Source organism: Salvia hispanica, unplaced genomic scaffold (assembly GCF_023119035.1).
Source record: "Salvia hispanica cultivar TCC Black 2014 unplaced genomic scaffold, UniMelb_Shisp_WGS_1.0 HiC_scaffold_444, whole genome shotgun sequence".
Lineage (NCBI taxonomy): Eukaryota > Viridiplantae > Streptophyta > Magnoliopsida > Lamiales > Lamiaceae > Salvia > Salvia hispanica.
The window spans coordinates 47,004-59,594 of NW_025952184.1; the positions used below are offsets into that span (position 1 = coordinate 47,004).

At 34.9% G+C, this 12,591-nt stretch overlaps 1 protein-coding gene and 1 pseudogene across 1 annotated transcript; one reads left to right on the top strand and one right to left on the bottom strand.

Moving 5' to 3' along the window:
• The first annotated feature begins 4,484 nt into the window (after positions 1–4,484).
• LOC125199278 lies at positions 4,485–5,882 on the top strand (annotated as a pseudogene).
• Position 5,883: 1 nt separating this feature from the next.
• Positions 5,884–8,964, bottom strand: LOC125199279 (protein NDL2-like). The gene is made up of 11 exons (XM_048097349.1): positions 8,767–8,964; positions 7,831–7,930; positions 7,320–7,417; positions 7,109–7,197; positions 6,960–7,020; positions 6,791–6,877; positions 6,595–6,672; positions 6,442–6,498; positions 6,298–6,353; positions 6,081–6,216; positions 5,884–5,988 (listed from the first exon to the last, which is right to left on the bottom strand). Exons 1-11 carry the CDS (start codon positions 8,824–8,826, stop codon positions 5,884–5,886), a joined length of 927 nt encoding a protein of 308 aa, XP_047953306.1. The 5' UTR covers positions 8,827–8,964.
• Between the last annotated feature and the right edge of the window lie 3,627 nt (positions 8,965–12,591).

A 12,591-nucleotide genomic window follows, 5' to 3' on the forward strand; every position in this document is an offset into this window, starting at 1 on the left:
TCCGTGTTTTAATTGTTAACGTGTTCTATTTTACGAGTAAAATAGGTTGTAGTTATGAAATAGGCAATTTAATATTTTGGATCGGATGAAGCTGCAGGGTTATAGGAATTATAGTGCAATGCAAAAATTAGAGAAATAATAATATGGAAGGGACTTGAGGTCTCAATCTAGCCAGGGTGATGTGCAAGACTCTGGTAGATGAAATTCATATAGGATTCCATCGCTTTTGAAGGAATTTCGTGGATTAATCGAATAATAAACATCTCTACAATTGAAGGCAGTCTATTTCATCCAAAAACAAGTATTGGTATTTTTCCATCCAATTTTAGCTTATGTCATGCTCCAACAATGATAGCCTAACTTTAGACTTGAGTTTAACACTTAATTATTGGAAATGATTTGTAAAATGGACTAGTGTACTATTATTTCGATATATCAAAACTATTTTCGATTTCCCTCATCAAATTAACGATGTTTTTAGTTTTCGTTAGAACTATATTTTGATTGGAAGCTCGACGAATCTCAAAATCGACAAGTAATTATCACAACAATTCACGAAATAAAATAAAAATTTTAAAAAATATACTCTTTTTTTTTTTTTTTTTTTAAAGTTTTAACAATAAACCCCATTTTCATTTTATCATAGTTGCAAGTGAAAGCTACGGCGGGAAAAAATAATTAAATTTTGTCTTTATCGTATTTGGAATATATTGAAAATATGAAACCCAGTAAATAGGAGACTAATTTCATGCATTGGTTATAGGGATAAATTTTGTGATTTTGGGTCTAACAGGGTTTTATAAGCCGGTGTGTAGAAAACACCAGGAAGAAGACGAAGATTGCACGGAGGAAGGCGGCGGAAAAATGAGCGGAAGAAGGAGAAGTTACTAGGCGGGGAACATCGATTGGAAGGCAAAATGAGAATCACGAGAACGATTTAGAAGCTCTATCCACTATAAAAAGAAGCACGCGATAACTTTGAAGGATATATCTCTCTCTTTTCATTTTGGCTCTTAGCTTAGTTTTCTACTTTTCTACACACTCGAGGGATTCATTAGGGAGTTCTCTTTCGGATCTAGTTGTGGTGTAACTTTGTCTCTACAAAGGCGAAGATACAACCCTTCCCTTTACATTCCCTATTTCCCGAGTCCGGGTGTTGAAGCTCGGTTATGCTTGTTATTGTTTCCTAGACATTGCATTTTTCTATGGATATTTCTATTTTGGTTTTTGGTTATGATATTGTCCTTTTTTTTATTTGCTTGGTGGATATTGTTGGTTGATTTGAGTTTGGAGTTTGAATTGCTTGGAGATTGTGGTTGATCGGTTGAATCTAGTTGAATCTGTGAAGATCGGAGATAGAAATGGTGTTTGATTGTTGTGGATGGCTTGGATCCCGGGGTAGAAGATCGGCGTATAGATTTGTTCGCATTTGCATGGTTATGATGTTTTTAATTCTATTTACTTCATGGCTCGTCAAGTAGTCATGCATCTTTTTGTTTTAGTGTTCTTTGTGTCCATCGGTTTAATTTCTGTACACTTGTCTTTGTTTTCTCTTTTTCACGGTTGTTTGTGAAAAAATTAGAAAGATGTCATTTAGTTAGTCCTAGGTAGTTAATTTGCGCTTTTTTCGTTATCTTATGCCGTTTTAGGAAATGGTCCCTACGTTTCTCTTTTCGTGTCTAGGTTACTTAGGAAGTTGTTTCCCAGTCAAATAGTCATTTCGGATACTTTTAGTCATTATGCATGTCCCTGCCTAGATTTAGTTGTTAGAGTGAATTATTTCATTTCCGTCTAGGAATTAAAACTCAATCTCAAAAATTGGGGGCGCGCCAAAAATAGCTTCAGTCTTTGAACATGTTTTCTTTTCCATCGTCCTCGTGGGTTCGATCTCTGCTTCCCGTACTAATCTTTTTACTATAGCGAGTTGAGGGTTTTGAAGGATAGGAAGTGATTGTATTTTCCACGGCTATTCCAAAGAAATTTTAAGTTCGGGATGTCTAATGGATTCTCTGGATCGGGAATTTTATTTCAAACACATCTCATTTACTCTTTGCCACTATTCGGGTATCTTTAAAAAGATTACGGTAAAAATAACGGGATGAATTTTAATTAGATATCACGAGATGCGAAATTCTATATATATATATATATATATATTTGTAAATTAAAATTTTCTCATTACCATCCATAGAAATCCGTCAAAGATTTTCCCAATATTGCTTGCGTCATCATTGCACACTGCCTTTCTCTCTCTCATCTTTCTTCATCTTCACAACTGCTGCTGTTAAGTGCAGCAGTGGCATCAGACTTTCCCCTCTGTTCACTTTCCTTAACCCTTTACTTGTTCGTTTCACCCCCCAAAAGTGTGTTTTTTCTTTCCCATCACATTTCACAATTCATCTCGAACTAGTTACTTAATTCCACACCTTTTCTTCTCCCTTCAACAAAATGCCCATTTCATTCAACACTCACCACTCACCACTCACATTTCTTGTTTCTTACCATCATTGCCATTTGCATTTATTCAAAACAGTGGGGCCCTCAAAAAGCTGCAGTAGAAATGAGTGAAACTGCAGCATCAAACAAAGTAGTAAAACGCAGAATGCATAGCACCACAACTCTTTTATGTGCTTATTTATTCCTATCCTTTGAGGACATGTTTCAATTGAATTTTATATTTCATTTAGACAAGAGTACAGTCATTTTGCAGCAATATTTTTCTTGCTTTTCTAATTCTATTTATAGCGTTTGAACTGATGTTATATTATCTATAGTGCTTGATAACATTTGTTTGATATGTTGTATACTATTCTCTCTGGATAATTCGCGACTTTGACCTGGAACCTAAGAATTGTAATAAGAAAAGTGGGTTAAAAAAGTTAATGAAATGTGGATCCTACCTTTATATATTAGTTTTATAATAAAATGTGAGTAGGAATGAGTTAGTGGAATACGAACACTACCAAAAATAATAAAAGTGAAATGCGACAAATTATATGACGAATAGAAATAAAAGCTGGGCCTAATTATCTGGGACTGGAGGGAGTATCACTTTATAGTGTGAAATTCCAAAATTATCCTCTGACTTTTTATAGTATATTGAATCTGAAGGCTATATTAGTAATTTTAGTTAATTTAAGATTGATATTTTATTGCTATCATTGAATTTTTGTTGATAGTAATACATCATTTTCTTGCCCTGATACAACGGGCCCTTGCCCTATGAAAAAGCCATACAGAATAATTAAATGGCAATGTAAACACTAGATTGAGCAAGTAAATATATCATTTTAATATTCCTATCCACCAATTCATAGATATTGCATTAAAAATTTGAATACTTGAATAAATAAATATAGCATTAAAGAGAGTAATTCAAATGCTGCTAATTGGTTAATAACTCGCTTTGTATCTCACTATATATCTATTTATCTAACTTTTTCTTTTAAGAAAGAGAGGAGATTTGTTGTAAACGATTCTTGATTTCTTTCTGAGCCTCTCTGAAATCCATCAGTTTCTTGGGGTTTGAAACTTTTCTTGGATGAAATGAAATCCCACTTTTCTTTTTCTTTTTTTATGATAGCAAGAAAGAAAAACAGCTCATTGGTTTTGGCCTTTTATTCATTGTTGTCTTGTTTGCACATAATGGTGGTGGGGTTTTTTAGTACACGAGAGCTTGTTTTAAAGAGAGAAAGGAATAGTCTTTTGTTGGTTTAAACCTATTATTATTACACTGTTTAGGAAGAAAGGGTAACCAATGATTTCCTACATATGGCTCTGATCACTAAAGATCAAACCTCACTTTTATTTGGCTCTTTATCATTTGGTTCCCTCTAAAACTATTTTTTTATATTTTATTTTATACTTTGCTTTGCAATCAATTGCTTGAAGGGAAACTGCATTTCACCTGAGATATCATTTCTTCATTGCATAGGATACCAAGGTTTGCTCCTTTTTTTCTTTTTCTTTCGTTATGATCTCATCTCTTTCACAAGTTTTTTCCTTGTGTTTAGAATATAATGTTTGAAAAATACTTCCTTTTTTATATGATTGAGCTAAATAAATGAAGAGGTATCGCTTTTAGTTTAGTGTTCGCACATATGTATAAATAAATTTGTAGTTTTAAGCACTCTTTCACGTGGGAATGAAATGTTATACTATGAGATTATCATTATGCATTTGTCTCCCAAAAAAAGCTAATTGAAATGAAATACTACAAGATTGAAGCTGTCCCTTTGAGAAATGAATAGATTGCTATTTTAGTTTTGGTTGAGAAAAATGAGAAACAAAAACTATTAATACTAAATCAACCATTAATTGAACTATTGATGTATGGTGTGTTTGCATCTTCAGGGTTACTCGATATGCAAACAGATCTTTCGCAAGGACCACATGCCCATTGCAGCGAGATGGGAGCTGATGCGACTCGGCATTGAGCTCCCAGTTACTCGGATTTAGTGAACTGGCATATTCAGACCCGTATCATGGCGGGAATTCCCCTGCCCCCAGCCTTCGGGGAGGACAAGGTCCCCTTAGGCTGTGTCGGGGACGGGCTTTGGACCACCGGGAAGTACATTGAGGGGATTAGTAGCAATCCTAGTGCCTCTTACACCTTTCAATCCCCCAATGCTTGCGTGAGTTCGACGTTTGAGCCCGGGTTCGGAGGCCTTCCCTACGATGCCAGCAGAAGATGGGACTTCAACGGAGGCATGCCTAGCCCGATCATGATGAATGAGTGGATGTTGATGGAGCACGAGAGGCTCAACCCTAATCCCGTGCCTTCTCGTTTCAAAAGGAGCTGTCGTTGAGCCTTGCAACGTCTCATCCCCGCGTAGGAGGGGTTCTGAGCTGAGCAGCTACTCATCGTTGCACGTTGGATCAGACAACACGTCGTGCAGCAGCAGCAATGCAACGCAGCTGTCTGGATCCTGTTTCTTCCAGCCAATGCAGGAGATACTTGCTGAGTTCGCCTGCTACGCCTGAGAACGCAGGGAACGACGCCTCTGGCTGCTCGGACTGGCTTGAACGAGCTCCGTCTCAAGCAGTACCAACAGCAACAACGAGTCCAAGAAAAGCATCTCATGTCTTTACTACAACTGGTAAAAAAAAACTAAATTCCATAATCAATCCATTAGTTCTTGATTCTTACCATTTTACTCATAGGTGGACAATCAATACAGCCAATGCCTAGACGAAATCCACACCGTCGTCTCTGCATTCCATGCTGTGACCGAGCTGGACCCTAACCTACACGCCCGGTTCCCTCCCCACGGTCTCTGCCATGTACAGAGACCTCGGGAGGATCAGCAGCCACATCTTGGCAATGGGAGCAGCACGGGACGACGGAGACCAGAGAGGACAGGTCGTTCGAGGCATCCTTCAGTAGAGAAGCAGTGGGCAATCCAGCAGATCAAGAAGAGGGATCACCAGCTTTGGAGGCCTCAGAGAGGCCTCCCGAGAGATCCGTATCCGTGCTCAGGGCATGGATGTTCCAGAACTTTCTACACCCGTAAGCGCCGACCCCTTTTCGTCTCCCACGCTACATAATCAGACATCCTTCTAAAAATGCTTCGTAAATTTTCAGGTATCCGAAAGATGCAGAGAAGCACTTGCTAGCATTGAACAGTGGGCTTACAAGGAGTCAGGTGCATAGAAATGATCATTTTTTTTTGCAGTGTTGCTTTGATTGAAACTTGACTATGGTTCATTGATGATATATATGTATGTGACAGGTCTCGAATTGGTTTATAAATGCACGCGTTCGACTCTGGAAGCCGATGATAGAGGAAATGTATGCAGAGATGAACAAAAGGAAATCTCCAAGAAACCAAGAAGATTCCAATGGGATCCATAGGAATCTTCTGCGATTCGAGAGCAGAAGATTCACAGGGGGGGTCTAAAGAGGCCATAGCCCATGAGAAAGTATTCCAGTGGGATCAGCATGGCATCGGGCTGCTCTTCTGTGACCATCGAGCCACATGCTTGAACCTGCAACAAATCCGAGTATGTGGTGAACGTGAGGGTATGCTTCGTATGAGAGTAGTTCCGTGGATAGTTTACTTTAGGTTAGGTTAGCTTACCTCAACCAAGGCACTGAATCTTCTGTCTAGCTTTGAAGTCATGTGAAGAGCTTCGTCGTGGAAAGGAGAGTTTTCGCCAACAAAAATTAAGGATCGACACTTCAATTTCCTCAAGCTATTGCTGAGGTCTGGCCTCCTGCAAGGCAGCAGATGATAAAGGTTAAACTCTATTTTGGGTTTCGAAGTCTTGACCTTCTATAGTGTCAAGGAGGTTTACTCGTTAATAGCTTCAAGGAAGCGCAGCACGTTAGGACTCTGTCTCTCGCCCAACAACTGCAAAAGTTTAAAAATGTAATTACTTATATGAGACTTGGAAATGCTAAAATCGTGATGTGTTGAGAAAAAGAAGCAAGGAACTGACTCTTCTGCAAGACTGGACAATATCCGACTCGGGTACATCAACACCACCACGAACTTCCTGTTGCACCATTGAAAAAAAAATCCAAATTTAGCATGTTTTTCAAACGAAATGATTCCTTTTAACATTTTTAAACAAAATGAATACCAGACAGACCTTGCTGAAGTATCGCATGAGCAACAGCTCCTTTACTATGCCACACATGCCACAGATGTAAAGCAAATTGGACATCACCTGCAAACAGTTCACCATACTTGTGAAACTTGTAATCTGTCACGTTTTCCAAACCCGATACCGAATTTCTGCAGAGTTAGAACGTGAGGAAACAAGGAGAAACAGGAAAGTAGCAAACCTTGTTACATAACCATTCTGTCCAAGAAGGTGATTTGCACAGAGGGGAAACAAGAATAAGACCCATGACACGTCGTGAGTGTTTCAGCTGCAATAAAGTGGCATGTGATTTTTCTGGTGAAGACACACAACAGATATATGGATGCAACAGGTGAATGAAAACAACTTACAGCAAAAAGGGTAAGAATGTAAGCTCCAGTTGTTACACCCAGGCACATAACCGAACCAAGCCTGGAGATAGATTGAGTGTGAGTTAGCTCGAAACCATGTGCATTGACGTACGTATTATCAATTGTTACAACTTAACCACTAGAATTACCCAAAATAGTCGAGGATTTCAGCAATCTGATCAGCCAATTCATCAACAGTCAGTAAAGGTTCATCAGGGCCAGCGACAGCAGCTCCTAACTGCAATAACTCTTGACAGAAGTGCCAGGTAAGAGACAGCAAAACTGAATGCATACAGTGTCAATGAGGGTGAACTACTTTGTAAATAACTACATAAATTATCAAGGAATTACGAGACTGACCTCATGACCTGGAGGACTGATGTGGTAAATACAGAAGTTGTGGAGAAGGAGAGAAAATGCTTCTGGACAAAAGAACAACCCTTGGAAACAGGACATATCTGTTTGGTGGCATGCAAACAAACAAGTCATATATCAACTGCAAATTTTAGAAGTATAATGTGCTGTAGACTTTAAAATCGCACTTCCAGCATCTTAGAGAAACTGTTTTACTTTGTAATTTAAAAACCATGATATATAAGGCTAAAAATGATCCAAACGCATCTTGTAATATTTCAATCCAACTATAATAACATTCCAAAGAAGAAATATCATGTCCAAATTTGAAGCAAACGTGGCAGCTCAAAAGCAGGTGGCTTAGTGAATAGATATCACACCACAATTTTTTATTTGGTATTACTGTTAAGGAGAAATACATTAGCAAGATTTCAAATCATTGAGTATTCACAATACATCAAAAAATTGGTCGAAATCAACAAATAAAGTTGGTAAGAATTCAGTTCAGTTTCCTTACAGTTTAAAGCCAAATCAGGATAAGTAATAAGAGCTGGCTTGTCCTGGTCTCCAAATACAGCAACAGAGACGGAACCATGACCCGTTTTGATAATATGCTCCTGTAAACCAACATGAAAGAACCGAGTTTGTCAAGATCGGCACCTAATCTCCAAAATACATCAAGTAGAGCAAAATATTCCACCAGCTAATTCAATCTAAGAAATTCTGATTCCACTTGCTTTACAGGAAGCTTTTCTTGCTTATTTAGAGACTGTAACTTGCTTAAAATAATCCAGCTAGCTTGAGCTAACGACTTTCCGTTGAGTAGATACGAAAGTTATGCCATAATATTTACATTTGAAACTTGCTACAGTATTAAGTAAAGATTGAGAATCTGAACCACAAATTGTAGCATGCAAGTATAGTTGGAATCAAAGGAGCTTAATTCTTTTTTTCCTTTCCTCATATCTTATTCCACTCGCACACATACGATCATGATTGATATACAAATAGAGTTAAAAGCAATAAAAAACAGATCGATGGAAATGCATCAAATGTGAAATTCACTTGTCAAAACTAGTAAAACCTGCTTCACAAAATTATGCTACAAAAATAAATTTCTGTTTCCCAAAATGTGATCCTTACTCAATCTACACATCAATGCTACGGTAAATTTGCCGAAACAAGCTCTTTCTCCACTCAAAAAGTCATCGCGAAATGAGAAATTGAAGCACTTTTTATAGAAGAAAATAAAATGCATAAAAATAGACTTCCTTCCAAAAATCCTCCAAATTCAGGAAATTCGCATTGCTATTCAAAAATGCAGCTCTACAAACTACTTCAGCTAATAATTCGCACAACTTCCTCACAAAAACCAATACGCACACAAACAACTTCAGCTGCATATGCACACAATATGTATAAGCATAATGCGAGCGGCGGTTTAGAGTTTGACCTTGCCGGCGAATGGTATGGACTCCATATCAATGGAGACGGATTCGCTGGAGTCCGCCATTGCACTTCCTCTTCCTCTCCTTCAAATTCTCTCTCTAATTATTCTAATCTCCCTCTCTCCAGCTCCAAACGCGTTCGATTTGGTATCATCCACAGCTTAAATATACCAATCCACGTCTCTCTCTCTCTCTCTCTCTCTCTCTCTCTCTACACGTTTATAATATTATAATGTGTAAGTGTGAATTTGTATGTATAGGTGTATGTAGAGGTGAGTTGAGTCCAACGTTTAACTGAGTCACCGACGATTCTGCGTTTGGGCTTTGAATCGGAACAGAGTGGGCCCGGGCCCGATGACACACTGGATTTTGACTAGAGTTAGAGGCCGACACATTTCGCTTGTGAAATGACTCAATTGTCCTCGTCACTCCTCACTGGATTTCTTTCTTTTTTTTTTCTCCTTTTTCCTTTATTTTTCTTTGCATTTTCTCTTTTTCCTTTTCTTTTTCTATTTTATGGTGATTAGGAAAGAAATGTCGCATTTATATGAGATATATTCTATTTAGCACAAATTTAATGTATGATTTATTTTATGAATCAAGTGGGAAGGAATAAAATAAAAATATTTTTTCATTTAGGGAAATGTATCAGTTTGAAGAAGATATCTAAAAAAAAATAACAAATCAGAATAAAAACGAAAATATTCAATATGTGTGTGATGTGATGATAAATAAAATAGAATTGCTTTACAACTTTTTAGGATTCTAGGTGCTTTTTTCTGTGTAATCAACCAAAGATGAATAGTAGAACTCTCTTTTGTCGTTAAGAATGGAGTACTACATTTTGTCATTTTATTTTAGTCTTATTATTTAATAAATATATATGTCGTAATTTATTAACTAATTCTATTTATATTTTATTACTAAAATAAATATGAAAAATGAGATGCATATTCCATTAACTTTTTTTTCTACCGTTCTTTATAAATTTCTTAAAAATTGTATTGATTTTAAATGAGACCGTTAATAATAAACACTAATATGTAGATAAATGGTTGTTCAATATCAACCAAAATTTAGATACAATTAAAATAATCGAAGCTGTAATAAATTCTTAGATAATAGCTATAGATTGCAATAATAAAAGTATATAGATCGAAAAATTATAAATAACGTTTGCCCATTGTTTAAAATAGAAAATGAATAAAATTATGTATTCATGTATTTATGGTGGAGATCCACTAACAATTAATACATGCATGCACAAAATCCAGAGCCTAGATATCAATAATTATTATTGGTAAGGTAATGAGTTTTTTATTTTTCAAAAAATAAACAGTACTACTAAATAATACTATGAACATTAAATTTGAAAATTAGATGTCATATTTTATGCATTAAAAAAGTCACAATATTTTGCTATTTATTTTATAAATTGTAGCCTAGAATCTATTCGAAACTAGGAAAATATAATTAAATTGTATGGAACACTTCTAATAATGGAGAAGAGGAACTAATGAGATAGTTTAATAGGAGTAATCATTACATATATAATTTATATGCTTCAACTTTTGTGTTTTTCAACTATCCTCTCGATTAGTTTTATTTTTTACGTAGGTAAATTGTAAGAGCACAAAGGAGTCAATGGTATATGTATCATATTGAATGATAAAATAATGAGAGCATGAAATAAGAGTCACTATTTTGAACATTCAAGTGAGGTCAAGGCAACAAGTCTTATCGTTGTTTTTGTATTTTTTTCATATATATTAGTTTTATTGTTGTCCTTGCGTTAATTAAATTAAATTCAATTTTTGGAGCGACTATCAATCGCACGATGCACAGCGTCGATCCAACCCTTTGATGTTCGAGTGACGTCTATTGTCCATCGTCAATGACTATCATCGCATCATCTATACCTTTCTATGACCTACATTATATTTGAACCTATGAGATCGCTTGTAGGATCGTGCCATTGGTTAATCAGAGTGTATAAAATTTTTAGCAAAATATACATATAATTATTTTAAAAAATGGTTGAATTGCATGAACAAAAACATCCATTTCAAATTAAGATGAGTACGTCATTTTCTTACATTAACCTCAATTTGGGTTATTCCACAATCCATTTTCATATTACTATTCTTGGTTTAAATCAAATGGTTGGTGGTCTGTAAATTAAAAGAATCCAAAAAAAAAAACCCATCATTTTTATTTTCCTCTTTCCCTAATTACAAAGTTAGGAGTGCATAAAACCACATAGTATATAGTTATACAACAAAATTTATATTTGTATGGAGTTTATTCACTACATGCCAACTGTAAAAACTACTATGTCCGTCTCTAAAAATGGGAACTACTTTCTTAGTCTGTCCTTTAAAAATATGAATTTTTTAATTTTAGAATAGTTAAACAACATATTATCCTTACATATTATTTAATTACAACTTATATCATTATACTGCACTATTAATAATATGGAGTCCGCTCTCTATTAATTACAAACTAAAATAGGACAAAACAACTTCTTATTAATTTATATATTTTGATTAAGTCTGCCCCCTTTGCTTTGATATATATGTTGTAGTTTCTCATGGATTATTGTCTTTGTAGTTATTTTACAGTAATTTTCTATTTTCATTAACCAAAATAATTTATGTAGTTGATATGCATATGCTTCTAGAGATTAGAATCTTTGACTATAGTTTAGTTGTTATAGTGTACATCATAAGTTCCAATGTCCTCTCAATAACCTACCAACCTAATGCATTGATTTACTATTACTACCTTCAAAAGCATTTTAGCCATTTAATGTACCATTCCAAAATAATATTTCATGTATTTCCTAGTAACGACTATGGCAAAATACAAAAAGTCAATTTGCTTAATAGTTTTATGAGATTTAGTTATTGGTATAGATGCACTTGCAAATTTTTAATCTATGTTTTAAGACCCCAATATGTTATTGCATCCCAATGACTTGGGCTGACTTACAAATATATTTTATTACTATAGTTTATAAATTAAATTTGATTATAAATAGTACTAATATCTGAGCACATTAAATATTGACTTTCGAGGTATACGCGTATCCATTTTACGTGGGAGATTGTCATTTTTGGATCCAGCTGCAATTAATTTTTAAAATTCGAAAAATATTCAGCATTGTATTGATTTTATTTTTTATTTTCAATCTCAAGTTTCAAGAACCCCTATATGCGTGAGGTCAATAATTTATTTTCTTGAAGGTGTGTGGGTCAAATTTGGAGAATTAATCAAATAAATATATAATTAAGGTTAAAATATACATCGCCTCATGTTTAATAAATTAAATTGAAATTTTAATACGCTATAAATAGATTGTAATCTTTATGAATTTATGAACCACATATAATGAGCATCAAAAAATGATTAAATATTTCAAATAAATAAATACTAGTATTAACTAAATGTTAGTATTATAGTTCTATATCCGTAAGAATTCAGGCCATTTAATTCAAAGAAATATATGTATTTTCCAATAAAAATGAATTTATGTCTTCCCCCCACCAAAATAAAATAGCAATAAATATATTATACAATGGCGTGCAAGGGAAGAGCAGAAATCATTTTCATTCAACTTTTTAGCCTTTTTTATACTGAAACAACCACCTTACCAACCAAAGACTTTTTGGTTGAGCACTAATATTAATTAGGACTAAATAGTTCTAATAATTTCGTATTATAAAATACTTACCAGATCATTCCTCAATCACGACTTATTAGTGTGTATTTTCCGTTATCTGATGACTATATAATACTAATAATTATAATAGTACTAATTAAATAGT